The sequence below is a fragment of the Neolamprologus brichardi genome, chromosome 15, assembly GCF_056152115.1.
Source record: "Neolamprologus brichardi isolate AB-2024 chromosome 15, ASM5615211v1, whole genome shotgun sequence".
In the NCBI taxonomy this organism is placed as follows: Eukaryota; Metazoa; Chordata; class Actinopteri; order Cichliformes; family Cichlidae; genus Neolamprologus; species Neolamprologus brichardi.
Window position 1 is genome coordinate 32,238,989 of NC_142118.1, and position 23,203 is coordinate 32,262,191.

Below are 23,203 nucleotides of genomic sequence, written 5' to 3' on the forward strand. Positions count from 1 at the left end.
CTTAAAACTGATTTTTTAAAAAGGTTATAATTAGGGCTGTATCAGGCAACCCTGAAATTTCCCTTAGTTACGCCGCAAAGGGCCTAGACTGCAGGGAGCTTCCCATGATACACAGTTTCTTCTTCAATCGCCTCATTTTCACTTTTTGTGTTTATACACCACTTTGCATTCATTCATTAGTTATTATTAATCTCTGGCTCTCTTCCACATTGGGTTTTTGTCCCTTCTTCCTCTTCTTACCCCCAACTGGTCACAGGAGATGGCCACCTCTCTCTGAGCGTTTCTACCTGTTAAAGGGAGTTTTTCCTTTCTACTATTGCCAAGTGTTTGCCCATAGGGCGTTGTCTGATTGTTGGGGATTTATTCCAGGGTCTTTATCTTCCAATGCTTTTTTGAATTGGTACTATATAAATAAAACAGAATCAAATGGAATTGGTGACAGGAGGATAGCAGCAAGAATGAAACGGGAGGAAAAAAAAAAAGACAGGAGGCAGAAGTGGAGGTGACAGAGTTAAAGATAGTAACCATGATTATGATCAGGAGGCACAGCTTAGGCTGAATAGTTTGGAGACAAAGTTAGAGAAAAAGGCTGGGTATACTGGGATAGACCACAGAGAAGGATCATGGATGTAGTGATGGGCATGTGTGACTGAAGAGGATGCTAGAGATCTGATCTGATTAAGATATAGGCAACCTAACTTCTTCATAATATTGTGAGTTGTGACCAGTGTTTTGTGATGGTGAATCACAATCATGTAGATGTCATTAACAATAGAGTGGAGCCTCGTGGTAATAACTGTGACAGGCCTTTCATGGTCATTGTACCAACATGTCGATTACAAGGTTTCAATAGGAGAGAGTACTGAATGGAAAAGCACAAACATCACTTGTACTTCTTTTATTTCAAAGCCTTTCCTTTACAAAGCCAGGATTACTTACTGTAACAGTGCTTTGTTAATGAAGCTGAAGAGCATACCTTTCAGAGGATACTCCCAAAACACAGGTAGAGCACACACTGATATTAAAAAAAAAAAGGAAAAAAAAGTACTTTTTGAGGTAGCCACAAGGACAGCATCAGTACTACATCTCTGAACTGACCCACTGAGAATTAGTAAGGCCTTTTCATAAAACACATAACCAACAGCAAGGCACAGGAGGGAGTTTGGGGTCAGAGGTCACCTCATATGTAAATTTGAGGCTTTAACTTTTGTGAGAAGAAATTCTGTTCTTACACAACTTTTTTAAACTTCTCTGCACACACAAAGTCACAAGGTAAAATATCAGCACCTAAAACAACATCAGAGATTTCTGAAACACCACAACCAAGAAATGAGCTGTGATAAAAAAGTTTAGGTCTGAGATGGAATTCAGTTATGTTCAGCTCCGTGCTTCACTTTGTGATGTACAGAACAGCATTAAAACAAAATACAAAGCTAAAAACGGCAATTTACTCAAATTTAATGGCACCAACTTGCTTAATTATTACTGAAGCACTACACAGTGTCAGGTATTATGACATAGATACAGTGGTGTGAAAAAGTGTTTGTCCCCTTCCTGATTTCCAAGTGTTTTACATATTTGTTATACTTGTCACCTATTAAACCAAGATAACCCGAGTAAATGCAAAATGCAGTTTTTACATGATGATTTCACTGATTAAGAGAGAGAAATTATCCAAAAGTAGTTGCCCCATGTGTTAATCATAAATTTACTGCGATTAACCACATTTTTTTGAAAGCTGAGTTCAGTTTCACTAAATAGACTCAGGCCTGACTACTGGCAGACCTGTTGAGTAAAAAAAAAAAACCTTAACTATAATCTGTCTGACAAAGTGAAGCAGGTTAAAATATCTCAAAAAGCAACACATCATGCCACAATCTAAAGAAACACCTGAGCAATAAAGTCTGGGAAGGAATGCAAAGCCATGTCTAAGGCTTTGGGCCTCCAGTGAACCACAGTGAAAGTCATTATGTCATATGGAGTAGACTTGGAACAGTGGTGACGTTTCCCAGGAGTGACGGGCCCACCAAAATGACTCCAAGTGAATGGACTGGTTCTTATATAGCGCTTTTCTACTCATCTGAGCACTCAAAGCGCTTTACACAACTTGTGCATTCACCCATTCAGACTCATTCGCACAAGCACATCTTTCTAAGTGCTTTATAGCTAACATTCACACACATTCATACTCCGATGGATGCATCGGAGAGCAATTTGGAGTTAGTATCTTGCCCAAGGATATTTGGCATGCAGACTAGGGGAAGCCAGGAATCGAACCACCAACCTTCCGATCAGTAGATGACCTGCTCTACCACCTGAGCTACAGCCACCCCGAACAGCAAGGACTCATCCAGGAGATCACAATAGAATCCAGAATAAAATTAAAGAATCACAGACTTGTCTAGTTAAGGTCACAGCTCATGATTCAACAATAAGAAACAGACTGGGCAAAAATGGCATCCATGGGAGAGTTCCAGGAGAAAACTACTGCTGACCAAAAACAAGAGAAAGACTCATCTCACATCTGCCAAAAACATCTTGATCATCCCCAAGAGAGCTAAGAAAATGATCTGTGCAGCATTTCAAAAAAGGAACATCATACCAACAGTAAAATATGGTGGTGGGCTGTTTTGGTGCCTATGGGTCTGGAAGACTTGGTGTGCTAAATGAAACCAGGAATTCTGCCGTCTGCCAAAACATCCTGAAGGAGAATGTCCGGCCATCTGTTCGTGACCATAAGCTGAAGCGCATTTGGGTTCTGAAGCAGGACAATGATCCAAAACACACCAGCAAGTCCAACTCTGAATGGCTTTGGAGTGGCCTAGGCAAAGTTAAAAAGGCAATTCCTGCTCTAAAACCCTCCAGTGTGGTTGAATTATAACAATTCTATAAAGATGAGTGGGACAAAATTCCTCCACAGCACTGTAAAAGTCTCATTGCCAGTTATTGCAAACGCTTGATTGCAGTTGTTTCTAGTAAGGGTGGCCCAAACAGTTACTAGGTTTGGGTGGCAATCACTTTTTCCACACAGGGCCATGTAGGTTCCCCTAAATAATAAACACCTTCATTTAGAAACTGCATTTTGCATTTACTTGGGTCATCTATGCCTAATATTTAAATTTGTTTGATGATCTGAAACATTTAAGTGTGACAAACATACAAAAAAAAGGAAGCGAGCAAATACTTTTTCACACCACTGCAGATCTATCGTTGGGGCATGAACACTGTATTTAGCAGTATATAAATGATTACAGGCCAAAATTACTTGAACTGAAGCTGTGTTAGGTGTAGGCAGTCAGATTCTCAGGAGCCAGGGAGTGATCGAGATGACAAAACACAACACAATCCAATTTTTTTTTAAAAAAAGAAAAAAGAGCATTTACTCTGGGAGTGTTACTGTCATCGCCATGCATTCCTGCTCTACGTCATAATCACCATGAGGAAAAGGGTTGACAATGGAGGTCTAGAAAGCTACACAAGTTAAAGTGACAGAAAATAAAAACAAAACAGAAGCTTTCACATTGCTTGAGAAATGCTGTCCAAATTCCAGATTAAGTAAAACTGAAATACACAAGAAAAAAAAGAAACCAAGTGCTACAGAAAAGACATGAGGCCCAATTCTGACTGAAAGCAAAGTCCAACTTCATCAAATCAGATTCTCAGATAAAATAAGCAGCTACACCTGATTTAATGACAGGAACGACAGAAAGTTAATCAAGGAAATAGTTAGAGCTGCACAACCACAAAAGAAAGATTTCTAAAAGGTTTAAGATAAAATATGCAATGTCAAAGCCAGCAGGCATCCTCAGACACAAATCACAGCAAGTGTCACTATTTCACCATCCAGTGAGTCTGGGAGAGTCATGCCCAAAGTGCGCTTTAACAACAAGGCTACATGATATGAACTACTTCACTCTATATAACTCATCTGTTACAGTTTAATAATACTTTCTACAGTTAAAATCCAGTTGTGCAGCCTTGATGTATGACATAATTATCCCACTGAATCAATGAATGAGATCTGTGAAGTAACATTGCACATCCCGGGGCCAGATCTCAGTGGGGGGAGGGGGGGTTGGAAAGAAGGGGGTGTTTCTGTCAGAACTGGGCCAACAAACTGGGGAAATGTGAGCTGGAACCAACCCGTTCCCTGATTTAAATAACCTTTGTCAAAGAAGGCAAATTTACAACTTCTTATAAAGAAAAAGGACTCAAGAAAACAATTCAATATAAATGAGAAAAGCACAGGTAAGCTTTAGAATACAGAGAGGAGAATATGTGAAGGAAAATAAAATGAGCAGTTTACTGCTGGATGTTTCATATTAATCCATAATGCAGACTTTTATGTGTGCTACATGAAACCTATTGTGACCAACTAAGAAAAAAAAAAATCTGAGAAAGAACCATTATGATTACAGTTTCCCCCAAATGTGTCTTCTATAATAATTTTAATAACCCTACCCCTATAAGGTGCATTATTAGGAGTCACATTTGGGGTTACGGGTTATAATATCTGCCACATTAGAGACCACCTGCTGCGACCGCATGTGAACAACACAAGCAGCATTTTGCTCCTGTGTTTATCTGGTTTTTCCTCACATTTTGCTCCAATGTCAGAATGCTTCCAGTTCTTTTAAAGCTTACGTTACAATGAGACCGTAACAGAATCGGGCCTAGCAAAGCAAGAAGCAAAGAAGCAAGACAAACTTTGAAAGCAGATTATACTGTGAAGTGTCATTATTACCAATTAAAGATACAGTTTAAAAAAAAAAAAAGGGGCAGGAGGTTTGGCTACTTGTGATTAAGTGCAATTTCTCTTGTGTGGTAAGGGCTGGAGAGGCTAGTTGGCATATGGAGGTCACTTAGTGGAAGTGTTGTTGGCAGTGAATCTTCCCTTCAGCTTGGTCCATAAGCTCCAGCATCTCCTGGATGACGGCCTGCAGTGCACGACCCAGGTCTTCTTTACTGTAAGGCTTTCCAAGAGGAGGCACATGAATAAAGGCAGAGCGGCCGTGGCTCAGGTACAGAGAGGTGTAGTAGGTAAAATCACAGAGATACCTGTCAGAGAAGGGAGCACGGTATTTAATACATGAAGAGACTGACTCCATAACACAAACAAACAATAAAACAGCATTTACATGACGCATACTCGCCTCTCAGCTGAGCCACTCAACCGTGCACATACCTTCAAAGGGCCCTGATCACTACCTGTCACACTGAAGCATTGTTATGTCACTGCTAGATCTTGACAGCAGTAAACATATTTTGCCTTTTCCCAAAGGCCAAACTGCATAATGTGACTACTGTTTATATTGTTACTATAGCCTGACAGCTGTCAGTATATCAGAAACACTGCTGTTTGTGGCCTAGCAGAACAATTTCATGCTGCCTCTGAAATGTAAAGCTTAAAGCTTCAGTCAAAACTTCTAGATTCAACTAAGACAGACTTTACTTCAAGTAAAGCATCAGTTTAGCAGCTTAAGTGCATTTATCACTGCAACTAGCAACTAGCTAATTTGTCAGCCTAGTGTAGAAACTTTCAAAAAGCCTAAATTCAAACCATGAGAAAATATAAAAATAAACTCCAGAAAGCTCAGATTCAAGTCAAAGTTCTCTGTCTGTTCATCACTGGGAACTTTGTTTTTGGTCTCTCATTATAGTAAAAATAGTGATTACAGTTTCTTTCAAACATTTGCCTCAAAAAACAAAAAAAGTTCCAAAAATTGAACTTCAGCAGAAAACGCTGATAAGGTCTCAGTATTTACAATCATAGCAACAATCTGTGCCGAGTTCTGAGCTAGCCATCTCTATATAAAAGTACCGCCATGTGAGCAGTACATGCAACAGTTGGACGGATAAAGATGCACAACTTGGTAAAAGAGAAAAAACACATTAAATAATGACCTCCCGGCATCTCTGGAGACAGACACGGCTACTCCCAGCCCTGAGGCATTCACTCGTTTGCAGACCAATTCCATGTCAATGATCGAGTTGATGCAGTCTGGGCCTCCAACAACGCAGCACTGTGAATCGGGGCAGAAGCTGCTGTTGTCCAGGCCCTTGTAACCATGATTTCTTCCACACTTCTCCAGCGTGACAGTTGTGGCCATACCCGAAACTCCAACATGAACTACCAACTGTCCAACAAAGAAAACAATAAAAACACAAAGTCAGAATGACTAGACTATTGCAGGCTTCCCTTACAACTGAGGCATCCATGCTCTCGAAACAGGGCCTAGGATTATTTTACTGAAACAAAAAAGAAAGGAAACGCAAGATAAAAGCTCAAGCAGAATTTTACAATGTAGCCCCTTTATAGCGAGCTTTTAACAAAGGCACTTTCAAGCCCATAATTCATCGTATTGTTCATCGGGGCTTCTAACTCTTAAAGCAGCGGTCCCCGACCCCCGGGCCACGGACCAGTTGTTTGGTACCGGGCCGCAAGAGTTGAGGCTCGGGTGTGAAATTCATGGTTTCAGTTTTTAGCGCAATTTTTTTTTTTTAAATAGTTTTTATCGTTAAGTCTGTGTCCCTGGGTCTTTTCCCGTGTGTTATGAATACATCTTCTTTTTTGGTACTGGTTTTATTTTGTTGTATTTATCTGCAACACCTTAAAGGCCGGTCCGTGAAAATACTGTCGGTCATAAACCGGTCCGTGGCGCAAAAAAGGTTGGGGGACGGCAGTCTTTAAGCGCAATAATGCTGTCACTTTAAATTAGGCTCTCCTCTTACCAGTGGATGATACTGCTTCCATAATGAAGGAACCAAACTCTGGACTTGTTGGTACTCAACAGGAACCTCGTGTACATGCAGATCCACATCACTGCCCAGCCCGAGCTTCTTCAGTTCCTGTCAGAGTAAAATTAAAACCTGAAGTTTAGAAATCATTCCACATGTTGAAACATCAGTTTCAGCTTCTTCAGTTAAATTTAGATAATTTACAAAAATTGCAGTAGATGCGTAATGCGGAGCTACGCGCTGTGGCAACCCCTTGTGAATAAAAGAGCAGCTGAAAGTAGCTTTACAGGATACTGTAGGCTGCCTCCTTTGCCTATGTTCTTATCATTTTTACTTCATGCTCAGTGACAGCTAATTTCCCTGCAAAATATGTCTCCACGTATTTGGAATTTTTGGTCACTTGGGAAAATCTCTTAATGCTTTGCCATTCCCAAATGGTATAATTTTACAGTCAACTTGGCAAACAGAATGAACAAACACTTCAACCCCAAACTCAGGCTTCTTCAAAAGCAAAATCAAGAAATAAAATATGCCAAACACTGACTTCACATATAAAAACAAACAAATCTGTATCAAATTCAAAGCCAGTAACCCAACAGCTCCCCCAGTCTCCCTGCAGGACAAATAGCCCTGGACACTGACCTCCCAGATGTATTGAAAGGAGGCTTATTTGACCACGTCTGTGACCCTACCACAATGTGCCCTTTTGTTTGTCTTTAATATCCTTATCAAGTCCGTCTAGACACCCTGACAACCACCATCATCCCCCCACACAAAACCTCTGACGAACACTACTACATAGTACGAAGCCGGCCGTCAGCATCGCAGAACTGCCGCACAAACATCTTCCAAGTGTCGGCAAAAACCACATGACAACCTTCAAGACTTTTGAAAAGCATTTTTGGAGCAAGTTTAGTATAAAAAAAAATACTAAACTTGCTATATATATATATATATATATAACACCATCACACACTTTAACTGTATGGCACATTAACTTGTATCAAATACAGACTTTTTAAAAAATCATTTAAGTGTAAATAACAATTATGCAAATTATTACCTCTTTATTAGATGCTAAAAAAATGAAACAAACAAACAAACAAACAAAGCCAATAAATACCTGTACTGCTACCCAGCTGGCGTTGACAGTGTGCTCTCCAAATGGCCCGAAACCTGCAAAAGATGTCAGCTGCTGAATTAATGTGGATTATGTTTGTGGTGTCTGCAAAAACAGCCATTTTTATAAGATTTATTTATTTGTTTAAATAATTTTACTGATATGACCTTAAAGGTAGTTTCTGATTGAAAAAGGGGGCTGTTAAAGATTTGAGTTGACTGAGATGCTGATTTGCAATATAAAGGTATACATTTCGTCTTTTATGTCAAATACAACATCCTTTTCAGTAGCATGACTGAGATGTAAATGCCTGTTGTTTGAAATTATAAACTGTTGTTTTGAAGAATGCACCTCATTATTAATAACATAAAGACCTGCTGATGCACAACTGCAAATGAAAAACTGTAAAATCTCAGCAGCCCATGGAAATTCACTCGGGACTGTTTATATAAGGCTCTATCACGGATTCCCCCGCCCCACTGTCTATCCTAGGGTCACTGGGTCCCTGGGGGTTGGGTGGAGAGGGGATCAGTCTGTCTGACAGGCTGATGAAAAGGAGCAGAGTGAGGGGCCGGCAGCTGCCAGCCAGCCTGCTATTGTGAAGGTGCTGTTCCCAGGCAATCTACACTTCTCCTATCAGCTGGGGAGACACGTTTCTGCACCCCTTTGTGTCTGTAAACAGCAAATTAATGTGTCTGTTCTGCCAAACGTCACCATTTAACACTGCTGTTTGCACTAACAAAAATATGTTCATGTAGCTGGACTTGAAAGTGCATCGGAGTGTGATTTAGATAAACAAATATGAGCATACACAGTACTTGTTATATTAACAAGTATTATAAATTGGTGATTATTACACAGGGATGTAACTTTGAATCAAGAGTGATGCAAAATAAATTTTCTGAAATAAAACACAGAGACTGGTTGATGAACAGCAGCTCTAAGTCTACACTAGATTACCATAATGCAAAATAATGAGACTAAACAGGATGAACTAGCATAAAGAAACTCATTCAATAACTTATCAATAGTGGAACCTAGTCACCATTTGGGAATAGGATATGTATTTTTAGCCACAGATCTATAAAGGCATCACACACAACAATTGGACAGAGGAAGATACGAATAATTCAAAGCAATAAAGAATAAAAAACAATAATTTAGGCTAAAGGGTTCATTATTAAAATCTCTCTGCATTGTGTTTTCACCTTTATCTTTTGTTCATCTGTCTATATTTTGTAGATTACTGACATAACTCCAATGATATCAGTTTTTTTTAAACTGAAATAATTTCAATAATCTCCCAAGTCACAACTAACAACATCTAATATTTATGAAAATATATGCATTATTACCTTTGCTGCCATATGGTATTGTGCTCATTATTAGTGACTAATACTTCAGATGAACACGACCTATTTGAAAGCATTTAGAAACAAATATTATACCGTATCCATAGAGCAAAACAAATGTGTAGACAACACAAAAGGCGCTTGTTTTTGGAGGAGTAATTTGTTTACTGTCTGCGGCCTTTCAGCTGAAGTCATCTAAAACAATGGTGAGACCACCGAACCGGTCTGTAGCGTCAATAATGCATCCCCCCAAAACTCTAAAGGGTCAAAACTCCCACAAAACAACTCGTTTCTTTCTGTACAGTTGCAACAGAGTGGAGCAGGAACGACCTGACGCCATTAATGGAGCAGCTTCAGTCTCCTCAACTTTTCCTCAACAGACAAAAGAGACAACGACAGCGGATAAAAGAGCCCAAACCTGTAACGACCACAGCCCGTTTACTGTTATCCATCTCCCGTCCCGTTCACGAAGAACCGTTGCCTCTTTTTCTCAGTCTTTACTTTGAACAGGGTTAGAACGAGAGTCTACCCCGCAGAGCTGACGGCTCCTTCTCCCACACACAGACCAAACCGGAGGTACTCCCTCCTTCCGCAGGCAGCCTAAGACGTGACGTGATTACGTCAGCAAACCCCCCGAAAAGCTACAAAAATGTATACAAAGGCAGTATACATTTTTGAAACATTTTTTTTAAATTGCTCATTTATTTATTTATTTCATTAAAAAATATATAAATCCATTCATTCACTGCGCTAAAGATGTAACTTCAAAAATGAATATTATTTTCATTTTCTATTAAACTATTTAGATTACTGTGCAAAGGTCTTGAGCTACCCGTTTTTCTTTATATTTTGCAAGTAAAATGGGAAATAGGTGCAGATATATATCGAAGCATGTGCAGAGTCTATACAATTCTAACCAGCATGAAAGTCAATATTTACCTTTATTCTTCAACACAACTTGAACTCTATTAAGCTTTCTCGTGACCTTTTTTAATATGGCTGTTTTATACTTAAATGATATAGGTTAGTGTAAGTGGTATAAGAAAGAAAGAAAAAAAACAAAAAGCATTTCTCTGAAAATGGTCAACTATTAGGATGGACTGTAAATGAGTTAAAAAGCAATGAATTTCTAAGGAAAAGGTTTTAAAGACCTTCAGAAAGCCTGGAGAGCTGTTGCTAATAACTGCTTTAAAATAAGAAGAAAGTGGTTATGGTTGTATTCTACATTATAATGATGAACAATGTGTTGAACTCAGTGTGTTTTTGGCTGTTGACCTGCTTTTGGATTTCATGTAAATCGTGTGTCTCATATCTGAAAACATTTCCGTTATTTGGATCATTCTCCTCCATTTCCCAGTGTATTTGTTGACTTTAACGATCAATAGTTTCAAACAATTGGCAAGGGACTAAAAATGTAAGAAGAAAGAAGAATAAAATTCTTTAAATAACTAATCTAACTGTTTCCTCACCACCAGAACGCCATACAGTCTCCGGTTACCAGTTTTAAAATCTGGGAGAAAACATGGCCCAGATAAAGGGGATTCTCTGCTAAATTAAACACCCACTGGTAAACTATCTTTATAAATAAAACAAATTAAGTATACCTTAAGTATATCTTGGGAATAGGAGAGATGCAGCTAAAATAAAAGAAAATGCAATTTTAATATTTGATCTGATTATTTTGATATTTTTTTTTACTTTACTTATTCTTATTCCTATCCCTTTAAAGTGGCAAACACGAAAAGAGATCGCGAGTGCACATTTTAATCTTCGCACCTTTCATTTGTGCTCATTTGATATTGGAAATGCGTGTTTCTGGCAGTAGAGGGCAGCATCATATAATACAGCCATGAATGCGCCTCGCCACACCGGAAGACAAAGAGTAACAGTAGGTGGGAAAATCGTGTTAGCAAGTAAGACACTAAAATAAAAAAAAGAAACAATCAAGAAACCATCAAAATGGTGAGTTGTTAAAACTTTTATTCTCTTTAGTGGCACTGAGTGCTAGATTTTCAGCCAGCATTCTCAGTGCTAGCAGCATCGCCTTGCCTCTATACTCGGCCCGTTAGCTATGGGAAGTTAGCTTAGCAGCTAAATTAAGCATCGTTTACGTAAACTAGTCGTTTTTAATAAGCATATATATGCAGACTTAACATACAGCTTTGGAAAGCTTTTAGGTCGTGCTCGACGTGCTGAGGCGGGGATTTATTATCTCGTTTAGCTCCATACTCTTGCAGCTGTAAGGTTACTGACAGTTCAGTGGAGTCGGTGAGTAAACGACGTAGACCTGAAGGCACTCTTAAGAAACCTGAACATAAAAGCACCTTCATGTCTTTACGCCAAACACCGCGGCTATGGAGACGTTTTCTCTGGAATAAAACACCACTGGGTGTTTTATGCACTCTCGCTTCAGTGCTCACTTCGGTAAATGCTGTTGATTACACATCTTTTGCCATGTTTGACCTGCTTCTCTGTTGTTTTGCAGCTTCCCCTGTCTCTGCTGAAGACTGCCCAGAACCACCCTATGGTGAGACTAACGTGGACCATGTATACAATTTTATATAACAGGCTGTAATAATAATAATAGTCATGAGGAGAGAAAGTGACATCTCAAGATTTCTTACATGTAGAAAGCAGTGAATTGTAAATGTGTGAGCAGAAAATGATTCAGGTTTCTTTTGAAATTTATACTGTATATAATTGTGGCTTCAGCTCTGACTGTCTCATATTATTTTGCCAAACTATCGCCCGTCCTAATTTTTTTTAGAACTTTAATTGGCACAAGTTCAGTTTTTTTTTTGTAGTGAGTATTGAAACTTTTAATACAGCTGTGAATTCTGAAAACATTGTAAGACAAGCTTTCCCCCCCTCGTCTTTTCTCTCTGTAGTTGGTGGAGCTGAAGAATGGAGAGACGTACAACGGTCACCTGGTCAGTTGTGATAACTGGATGAACATCAACCTGAGAGAAGTCATCTGCACATCCAGGGTAACACTGACCTTGCTCTTACATTAAAGCTCTAGATTAATGACTGACGGTTAAAAAATACAGTTTTCAGTGATTACTTGAAGCTTTCATTGTTGTGTGCAGAGTTATCATTTTATATAAAGGCTGAGTAAGTTATTCACACTTTTTGGTGGATACACCTGCTGGCTGTCTGCGCTCTGGTGTTTGTGCGCAGCCCTGCTTTTCTCTAACTGTTCCAGAAACACTGATTTGGACTGAGCCACACATTACTCTAGCTAAACAGGGAATTTTGAATGGAATGAGAGTGAACTTCTGGACTTTTCCCCCCTTTTGCTGTAAATACACTACTAAAGTATTGTTTCAGTACAGATATTTCTATATATGTAGCTGTTCGGTCTTATGAGAGAGTGCTTTTTTTTTTCTTGTTAATCTTGAGTTAATTGTTAAGCCAATTTGATGAACCGACAGCCCCACTCCACCTCTCACAGGATGGAGATAAGTTCTGGAGAATGCCTGAGTGCTACATCCGAGGAAGCACCATCAAATATCTGCGAATCCCAGATGAAATCATCGATATGGTGAAGGAGGAGGTGGTGTCGAAGGGGCGTGGACGTGGAGGCGCCCAGCAGAACAAACAGCAGGGCAAAGGAAGAGGAACAGGTGGCCGAGGTGAGAGGAAGCAGCTTTTGTTGTTCGTGCTGGATGTCTTAATAAACACGGGTATTGAGTATTGTTTCCACATTTCTGTCAGTTTTTTCCAGTGTTCATAAGTTAACAAATTTACACCTGATAAGTGTAAAAATAAATTATCTAAGTTCAACTTTAATTTCACTGAGGTTAAAAAATTATCGAATCCCTAACCAATCTAGGAACCCATGACTATTATCGTAATCATAGCTGAAATTTCTGACAGCTTCTACCACATACATTTATGCATGATTTGACCAACAGGAGCCTCATAATTTTTTCTTATAAGTGTTTAATTTAAAGTCTTTTCATGTCTACTACCTTCCTTTTTTTGTTCACATGAGAGGATTTTGGCTGCTTCACATCAAAACCTGATATGATTTGTAAAAGATATCAAACAGATCTTTCCAGTTGGGCAGCACGGTGGTGTGGTAGTTAAAAATGTGGCCTCTCAGAATAAAGGTCCTGAGTTTGTTTGCACTGTGGTTTCTGTAGGCCTCCAAATCTGCTCGCAAAGTTGGACATCCACAAATATTTTGGGGATTTGAAGGATCTATGTTAACTTAAGATACACTCTTGAAAGTCCGTACTACTAGAGCAGTAGTACCAGATATTTCCCTATTTCCCTAGACCTAGCTAAGGTACTTTTCTTAGAAAATTAAGCTTTGATTCCCAAGTGCATCTTTCACCCCCGATTTTCTTTTTCCTCTGACAAACCTGTGATAGTCGGGTGTGAGGCATTTCCAGTTATTAAACATATATTGGTCTTTACTTGGTGTTGGTGGCAGGTTCTTTATAACTTTACATTTTTTCTGTTTTCAATGTCACATACCAATTCTCCGTAACTGCATTATTAATTCTATTTTTTTTCTATCAATTTTAAATATTAAGATTTGGTCATGTTTACAGGGGATTGGGAATACTTTCTGTTGCCTGCTCTAACACAGACTTTCTCTTGTATCTTCTCTGTAGGTCTGTTTGGCAGCCGTGGCCGAGGGATGACTGGCCCCGGTCGGGGTCAGCAGCAGCAGCAGCAGCAGCAGCAGTCGGATAAGAAACCAGGAAAACCACAGGGAATGAAGAACCAGCACTGAAGGACGACGCTGCACCTCTGACAACATCCTGTTAATCAGTGATTCTTCCTTCTGCACATGAAGAAAAAAAGTCTCTGTGGTGTGTTTTTTCTGCTGTGATCTTTGTTAGGACTGATTGTCGCAGAAATCTCACTGTGAGACGTTAAGAGAAGCCGTGCTTTTGCACTGAATTTTGTTTTTTAACATCTGGAAGTTGATATTAACATTTTTTTATGAAAATGCCAGTGTATCGGCCAGAGCTGGCAGACTCCTCCTTTAGCATCAGTTTGTATATCGTTATAACAAGAACATTTTGTATCATAAACCACATTATCTAAATTCCACTTTGTTGGTACACTGGGAAAACATTTTTACTTTTAGTTTTTGGCGGTTGTCTCCTCAGGTGTAGTTTTCATGGTGTAATGGCCCATCTTCGGTTACAAGAATACTTTGTTTTCCTTGTTGTTTGTGAAGTTTTGTGGTTTGAGACCTTTCTTCTTTTTTCGTCTGCTTGCTCCGCTGTGGGGTCAGTCACAGCAGGTGAACAGCAGACTGATAACCAGGAGACACAAATTCAGTCCCTGTAAATTAACACTTCTGTTAAAACGTTTGTAAGACAACCAGTTAGGATATCCAGACAAAAAGATTCTCATATTCTTAAGTTTGAAATGGATAGAGTCCAACATGTGACGTGTTGGTTGGGTTTCATTTTATTTTTGTAACAAAAGACGATATTGTAATTTATTTACAGGAGAACATGAGAATAAAACAGCTTTTGTTAAAGGAGTTGTAATTATTAAGTACTCATGTCTGAGTCTCAGTTTGCTGCTCAGGGTCTTGTTCAATATTGTGGTGAATTAAGTGGTGCTGATATCAAGCTTTTCTAGTCTGAATAGTCAAAGTGCATTAATTCATACACTGATTTATTCTATGCCTTTTGGGGCTTTTTAAGTAATGGACACACACACACCTTCTGAGCCATAGGTACCACCACTTAGATATATATACAGGTGAAACTCTAAAAATCAGAATATCGTGCAAAAGTTCATTTAAGTAATTCAGCTCAAAAGGTGAAACTAATATATGATATAGACTCAGTACATGCAAAGCAATATATTTCAAGCCTTAATTTGTTATAATTTTGATGATTGTGGCTTATAGTTTATTTAAACCCCAAATTCAGAAGCTCAGAAAATTAGAATATTGTAAGAAGGTTTAATGTTGTAGGCTCAAAGTGTCACACTCTAATCAGCTAATGAATCCAAAACGCCTGCAAAGGCTTCCCGAGCCTTTAATGGTCCATTAGGCTGGTTCAGTTCAGTAGGAATCTCAATCATGGGGAAAACTGCTGACCTGACAGTTGTGCAGAAAACCATCATTGGCAGCCTCAATAAGGAGGGAAAGCCTCAAAAAGTAATTTCGGCAGAAGGTGGATGTGCCCAAAGTGCTGTATCAAAGCCTATTAATAGAAAGTTATGTGGAAGAGAAAGGTGCACAAGCATCAGGGATGACCGCAGCCTGGAGAAGATTGTCAGGAAAAGGCCATTCAAAAGTGTGAAGGACCTTCACAAGGAGTGGACTGAGGCTGGAGTTAGTGCATCAAGACCTGCCACACAGACACAGATCCTGGACATGGGCTTCAAATGTCGTATTCCTCTTGTCAAGCTGCTACTAAAGAACAAACAACATCAGAATCGCCTCACCTGGGCTAAAAGAAAAAAAGAACTAGTCTGTTGTTCAGTGGTCCAAAGTCCTCTTTTCTGATGGGAGCAAATTTTGCATCTCATTTGGAAACCAAGCTCCCAGAGTCTGGAGGAAGAATGGAGAGGCACACAATTCAAGATGCTTGAAGTCCAGTGTGAAGTTTCCACAGTCTGTGTTGATTTGGGGAGCTGTGTCATCTACTGGTGTTGATCTACTGTGCTTTGTTAAGTCCAGAGCCAACGCAGCCGTCTAACAGGACAGGGCAACTGTGCTTGACTGGCCAGCAAACTCGCCTGAGCTGAACCCCATAGACAATTTATGGGGCATTGCCAAGAGAAAGATGAGAGACATGAGACTGAACAATACATAAGAGCTGAAGGCTGCTATTGAAGCATCCTGGTCTTTCATAACACCTCAGCAGTGCCACAGGCTGATAGCATGCATGCCATGCTGCATCGAGGCAGTAATTCATGCAAAAGGGGCCCAAACCAAGTACTGAGTACATATGTATGATTATACTTTTTAGAGGTCCGACATTTCTCTCTTTAAAATCCTTGTTTTATTGATTTCATGTAATATTCTAATTTTCTGAGATTTTGAAATTGGGGTTTTCATAAGCTGTAATGATCAACAAAATCATAAAAAATAAAGGCTTTTAATATCTTGCTTTACATGTATTGAGTCTATATCATATATTAGTTTGACCCTTTAAGTTGAATTAGTGAAATAAATGAACTTTTGCATGATATTCTAATTTTTTTGAGTTTCACCTGTATAAAGTAAATACTGAGTCTGTACAATTCTAATAAGCTTGTAAGTCAGTATTTGGTATGATCACCTTTATCCTTCAAACAGCCTGAAATGAGCACCATCCACACAGATACAGCAGCCAGGGAAGAAGAAGAATATCATATGAAAAAGGCCAGGAGTAAATGTGGTTATCCTAGCTGGAATTTTGTCAAAGCTGGGAAGACACCTAAAAAAGACTCCAGGAGAGCAGGACAACTGTTGCCTAAGCAGAAACCTCTACTGATCCCTTATGTGTCAGGAGTATCGGAACAGCTGAGATACATTTACTCTAAACACCACGTCTGCGTGACTTTAAAACCCAAAAACACGCTGCACCAAAAATTAGTTCACACAAAGATCTGGTCAACTGACACAAACAGAGTAATATAGTGTACGCTGTTAAGTGCCAGGAGAATTGCCATGATTTATACATTGTAGAGACCAAACAACCTGTGGCTAAGTAGATGCCACAACACAGAAGAGCTAACTCGTCAGGCCAGGACTCTGCAGTCTATTTACACCTACAGGCCGGTGGACACTCTTTCAATGATGAAGATCTACACATCCTGGACATGGCGGAATGCTGGTTTGAGCGTTTGGAGTCAGGGAGGTTATTTACATGAAAAGGGAAAGAGGAGGAGCCGTAGGGATACATCTTTCACCATCTTGCAATGCCATGATTGCAGACATTCTCCAAATCTATGTGAATTGTATTCATGGTCATCGATCAGTGGTCATTACAATTTGCATGTTAATGATCAGGAAACTGACCTTGTGGGGTTGGGGGGTGGGGTCTATCCCAGCCATTCTATTGTAGCTCTTGCTTTGTGTTTAAGGTCACTGTCTGCTGGAAGGTGAGTCTCCTTCCCAGTTTCAAGTCCTTTGCAGCCTCCAACAGGTTTTCTTCTAGGATTTTCTTCCAGGTTCTTCCAGCTCCATCCATCTTCCCATCAACTCTGACCAGCTTCACTGTCCCTGCTGAAGAAAAGCATCCCCACAGCATGATGCTGCAACCACCATGTTTCACAGTGGGTATGGTGTGTTCAGGGTGATGAGCAGGCAGTGTTACTGGGGTGGCTGTAGCTCAGGTGGCAGAGCAGGTCAGCCACTAATCAGAAGGTCGGTGGTTCGAACCAAATATCCTTGGGCAAGATACTAACCCCATGTTTGCCTACTGGTGGTGGTCAGAGGGCCCGGTGGCGCCAGTGTCCGGCAGCCTCGCCTCTGTCAGTGCGCCCCAGGGCAGCTGTGGCTACAATGTAGCTTGCCATCACCAGTGTGTGAATGTGTGTGTGAATGGGTGAATGAATGAATGTAGTGTAAAGCGCTTTGGGGTCCTTAGGGACTGAGTAAAGCGCTATACAAATGCAGGCCATTTACCATTTTGCTCCACACATAGCGCTTTGCATTTAGGCCCAACTTTAGTCTTATCTGACCAGAGCACCTTCTTCCACACAGTTGCTGTGTCCCCTTCATGTCTCCTGGCAAACTGCAAAAGGCACTTTTTATGTATTTCTGTCAACAATGGCTTTTTTCTTGTCGCTCTTCTTTATAGGCTAGATTTGTGGAGTACACAACTTACAGACAGTCAGACAGTCTCCTAAAGCTGAACAGATTTTTTTTTTTCAGAGGGGGTTAATTTTCAATAAGTGACTGAAAATGTGTAACTATGGCAGGAATAATATATTTCAGGTTACATGTGTGTAACAACTACTTCATTGACTATATCAGAGGAAACATTTTCCAATGTACTTTAATCTTTTAGCAGATACACAACAAATAATCAATACAAGATACTTGATATATGTAAGAAAAAGTAATACAATTTTGTCTCTGAGTGCTGGTCAATAGTAAAAATATACTTGATAAAAAAAGAAGAAGAAACGTGTACATAATCCTTCAGCATAAAGAGTAAATCAACAAAGTTTCACACTATATGATTGTCAAATTCAACAATGCATTTCTGAATTTTCTAAATAACTCTTAGTAACTTTTTTAGATTGACAAAATGTAACACATGAGCAGGTGGCTCATAGTGAAGAAATAATACACCCGTTTTATCTGCCTTGCTGTGTATCATTGTTTTTGTTGAGCCTCAGTGTTATTTTTAATTTTTCAAATCCAAGTATTAGAGAAAACAGATAAAATGTAAAATATTGACTTTCAAATTGATGCAAGCAAAAAGTATTTGACACTGTTAGTAAAATATAAAAAGAAAACTATCAATCATTAATTTCTTTACTAGTTTATGTTTAAATCATATTTTGTTCTTTAGCTGTAAAACAAATGCAAGAATAATGCTAAAACATACCATGAAAACAGTGAATCATCATCAATTTTCTCAGTAAAGGAATGAAAAATTAAAAAAATAATACAAAAATAGAAGAGTAAAACCTGTTTGTTTATAAAGATGAAAATTAAAAATGATAAACTCATCCAGTTTATCTCCTTACATACTTCATGTTTGATGAAGTTGCTTAACACACAAAAATCTAAAAAAAAAAACAACAAAAAACTTTCCACCACAGATAAATGGAAATAATCTCATATTGCAAATCAAATGTTTTCTTTAAATGAACGCATTCAAGTCACTTTTATGCAAATGAACATTTATAGTTTTTTAACATGTAAGAAAAAATGGAAAATGTGCAGTTTTTGCACTAGTTTATCAATCTATCCTGTTGTTAATTCACACTAAAAGATTTTACTTTAAAACAAAAACATAATCATGAAAGAATGATATATAAAATATATCAAAGCTGTATATACTCTCACAGTGAATACATGAGCAGCTCACTCATGATGTGCTTGAGTTTATTCTGCTTTGCTGTTTCATTGTTTTCACAGAGGTTAAAGGTAATTTCTAATCTTTATTATAAATGAATCAAGACAAACATCAACAAGACCATAGACAAATAAAAGAGTTCAAAGAAGTAGTATAACTTAAAGTTAAATGATAAAAGTTGCCTCAGGGCGGTTCAACACACGTCATAGAAATCTGATAACTCAAGCTATTAAATGCAAAAAAAAAAAAAAAACGCCATAAAAATTAGCAAATCTCAACTTTTACACAAATGCAAATAAAAACTTAGAGAATTTAAAAATATAAGAAAAATTAAATATGATCGAAAAAGTAGAAAATGCTCAGTATACCATTCCCTTGCATATTTATGAACGAACCACGCACAATCATAAATATGCACGATTTTGCTTTATTCTGTGCGTATCAATCACCTATTGCTTTAATTTCTTATTAGATGGAGAAATATTATTCACTCCTTGCAGCATGATAATATTACTCTTCTTTTTAAAATTCAAACCATTCACAAGAGAAGTAAAATATAATGAAAAATAAAATATTAAAATGTAAATATAGTTTTTGGTTGTTGAATTGAATTTGTAAAATAATTCAAAAACAAATTAACAGCACAACACATCCTATGATTACTACATCAATAAATGCAGAAAAAATACCTTTGTTTACTTCTTTAGATAACTAATATCTCTCTATGCACTCATTCAGTTGATCACTCATTCATCAACTCCTGTTTGGCTGTGATGGTGTATTTCCAGGTCTCAATTATCTGAGACAGCTTCAGATTTTCATGAAGGTTTTCCTCCACATAAGGATGGACTTCTACTTCTTTACGATCCATGTAGGCACTGACCGCCTCCTTCAGACTGTCAAAAGAAAGAAAATATTAATTTAATAGATAACTTTACATTGGAGCAAATAATTTTTTACTTAGCAGGAAAACTAAAAACATATTATAATAAAGACACACTTGATGGGGCACTATAGTGATGTGGAATAAAATATGCATAAAAACTCAAAAGTAATTGGACAAAGACCTTTTAAAGAGAGCTTTGCCTCTGTACGCCATTGCAGTTGATTTTAAATGAAAAATTTAAGACGTGATGGAAGTGCAGATTTTTTTTGAACTGTTTAGGAATTACAGTCATTTTTATACACAGTCACACATTTTCAGAGACTTAATTGAAAATTAATTAGACAAACTAACACAGTTTTAAATATAAATAATTTAAAGTTTTTAATACTTAGATGAAAATCTTTTGTTTCATTCTGACTAATCTATAACTTTATGCATATCTTTGCATCTCTGAGATCACTCTTATATATCCATATTTTGGCTACACAGGATCATCTGCAGTGACTTTGAGGTTTAGGATGTAAATCTCTCTTCACACCTGCTAAATCAGGGCCAAACAGAACATGGCATTACCAAACAAAAATCTGGTACTATACAACAGCTTTACCTCCATAATTTAGGATTGTAGTCCTCAGTTGCTCGTGGGCGGCCCAGGCGCAACAAGAGGAACTCGTGCATCTCAAGCAGCCACTGGTCCACATTTCCTCTGGACATGAATCCTTTCAGCTCAGTCTTGTTTTCCTCAGTCAGTGGCACCTGGTACTCGGCTGGATACCCCGAAAAGGGCTCCTTTTTAACAAGACATGCAGTCATGCATTTTGTATGTATATGGTAGATGGATTGGCATATATGGTTAATGGTCATACTGACCATTTAGTGCTTTTTTTTTAGTACAAGCCACATTCATTTAATCTAACACTGAAGCTAAGCTTCAAAACTTAAAATTTATCTGTGCTTAGTGAAAAATAAGCATATGATGTTTAATCTGGCAATTTTGAATCTGAAAAAAAAAAATACAGCAAAACTCAAACTTACTCTTTTGAGTTGCAGCATTTTTTCAGAGCTGAGAGAGGACAGGACTTGCCACAGACAAACACAGTGCTGCAGTTCACATTTGCTAAAAGCCTGCAAAAAAGTGAAAACCCCTCAACAACTTATAAACAGTTTGTTCTATCTGGTTTTTGTCTTATTATTAATATTGATGTTTGACATGTGAGGCTCAGAGTGAGAGAGTGTACATGTAATGACCTTCAGTATGTGATGATCAATGTTTTGGTCCATCTTTAGTATTTCCTGAAGGTAAGAGACCAGTTTCATTGTGGGATCACCACCCGTCATTGAGAGGAAACCCAGAAGCAGCTCCACAATCTGGAGCGCCTCGCACACCTCACTGTAGGAGTCCAGCTGTCTGGACACAGTATTCTGTGCCAAAGACGTCAGAACATTCTGATAGAGAAACAAAAATATTAGTGAACCTAAAAGACACAAGTTATGTAAATCCCTTTATTGCTGTGTGCATGCACATGTACATAAATATCAAATGTAAAGCTTGAGTAAGTACTTTTAAGTCAAATACAGCTGGATGAATGTCAGGAGTATTGCTTTATTTGCTGTAACTATTAGGCCTGAAATAAATCTGTGATTTGGTGAAAAACAAGAATTGAATCTGGTATAACTGTAATAATCAATTACTATCTAAAGTCCACATATCATGTGTCAGTGCTTTTGCTGTTAACTGGTACTGTTAGTTATTGACTCAGCACAAACCAAGTGAAAAAAAAATTGTTGTTTAACCTGGAAATTTTGTACCTTAAATATGTATTTTGGGTTTTACACATAGACAGCTATAATCATGTAGAGTTGTAAAGTACATCAAAGTGTAGTGATAACTTGCTAACGCAGTACTGTACCTGTGGCACTTTTCCATGAACAGTTTTGAAAATGGTTTCATAGTCCCTCTCTTGCGTGTTGACCAATGTGGGAATTCCCTTAATAAAAAACAGGGGGTTTAGTGAAGGGGTTTGGTTTAGGGATCACAAAAAAAGCAGTTTTAAACAGAATGGTTTTGAGCTTGGATTTCAAAAGTGGTGAATCAATATAAACACATAGATATTACTGCAAAATAAGTCTGACCACACAGAACAGATACAATATGAGAACTCAGAATGATGAAGTTAACCAACACAATAAATGAAATCTCTGTAGTGAAGTGGTCTACACATTTGATTACACTATTTGTTTGTTTAACAATGTGCTGCACAGAGGTCTTTACACCCACATCTACATGCTCTAACAATTCCTGTGATAAAAATGTGGAATAAACAATAATAGCTTAGTCTTGCTTGTGTTTGTATTGTTTTTAGTTCAGCTTCAGCTTGCCCCCTGCCATCTGTTATGACAGAAGTTTAAAGTGAACTTCCTTCTCATTTGTGCTTTTTAGATTTCACTATGTTGAATCATGCAAAAAATAAAAACAAATAAATATACACCAAGGGTGTTGCATGACCACCTTCAAAGATTCATTCTGAGCTTGAAAGATCCCCGAAGGTAATGCACAATCCAGTCAACACCAGATCGTACAGTAGTTAGGAATTTGGGTCATTTAAGGTGTGGGACACATGTTTTAACCAAACCAGGCTGTGGGGACTCACTGCGCGGGTAATGAGAGGTTTTCCCTGCAGAAAGCGGGTGAGGATCTGCTGTTGGATCCTGGGCAGGTCATACTCAGATATTGTCTCGTGGCCACGTTCCAAGCTGTACTGGCAGTTGGACAAAACCAGAGGAAACAGGTCCTTCTCCACATCATAGCTGATCACATGCTGCTCCATTAGCTCCGACAGACTCACTGTGTAGTCACTGCAGACATCACAATGTAGATATAAACTTTAATCTTCCAACATTTCTTTTCCAAATAATTTTGGTTAAATGTTGGTCTAGAATGAAGAAAAATGTTTGTTGAGCAAAACTGAACTGTATTATATTTACAATATATAATATATCAATAGCATCGACTCAGTAATTGGTTATGTGGCTCTGTGTTTCTATGTCACGCTCATTTGACTCACCTAACTTAAGACTATTGAAGTTTCACTTGAACTTCAGG

At 38.4% G+C, this 23,203-nt stretch overlaps 3 protein-coding genes across 3 annotated transcripts in view; 1 reads left to right on the forward strand and 2 right to left on the reverse strand.

Moving 5' to 3' along the window:
- Positions 1–883: 883 nt before the first annotated feature.
- Positions 884–9,778, reverse strand: LOC102785567 (pyroglutamyl-peptidase 1-like). The gene is made up of 5 exons (XM_006808368.3): positions 9,629–9,778; positions 7,862–7,914; positions 6,733–6,849; positions 5,905–6,137; positions 884–5,058 (listed from the first exon to the last, which is right to left on the reverse strand). Exons 1-5 carry the CDS (start codon positions 9,660–9,662, stop codon positions 4,863–4,865), a joined length of 633 nt encoding a protein of 210 aa, XP_006808431.1. The 5' UTR covers positions 9,663–9,778; the 3' UTR covers positions 884–4,862.
- Positions 9,779–11,050: 1,272 nt separating this feature from the next.
- lsm4 (LSM4 homolog, U6 small nuclear RNA and mRNA degradation associated) lies at positions 11,051–14,719 on the forward strand. Its single transcript, XM_087852713.1, has 5 exons — positions 11,051–11,172; positions 11,696–11,737; positions 12,099–12,197; positions 12,665–12,845; positions 13,836–14,719. Exons 1-5 carry the CDS (start codon positions 11,170–11,172, stop codon positions 13,955–13,957), a joined length of 447 nt encoding a protein of 148 aa, XP_087708839.1. The 5' UTR covers positions 11,051–11,169; the 3' UTR covers positions 13,958–14,719.
- A 4,845-nt stretch (positions 14,720–19,564) lies between these two features.
- Positions 19,565–23,203, reverse strand: part of LOC102787537 (E3 ubiquitin-protein ligase rnf213-alpha-like) — a 50,766-nt gene continuing 47,127 nt past the window's right edge. The window contains exons 47-52 of the mRNA XM_087852877.1: positions 22,752–22,956; positions 22,011–22,088; positions 21,349–21,546; positions 21,136–21,225; positions 20,708–20,889; positions 19,565–20,110 (exon numbers count right to left, since the gene is read on the reverse strand). Coding sequence (XP_087709003.1) covers positions 19,957–20,110; positions 20,708–20,889; positions 21,136–21,225; positions 21,349–21,546; positions 22,011–22,088; positions 22,752–22,956 — 907 coding nt within the window. The 3' untranslated portion in view covers positions 19,565–19,956. The remainder of the gene's footprint in view (positions 20,111–20,707; positions 20,890–21,135; positions 21,226–21,348; positions 21,547–22,010; positions 22,089–22,751; positions 22,957–23,203) is intronic.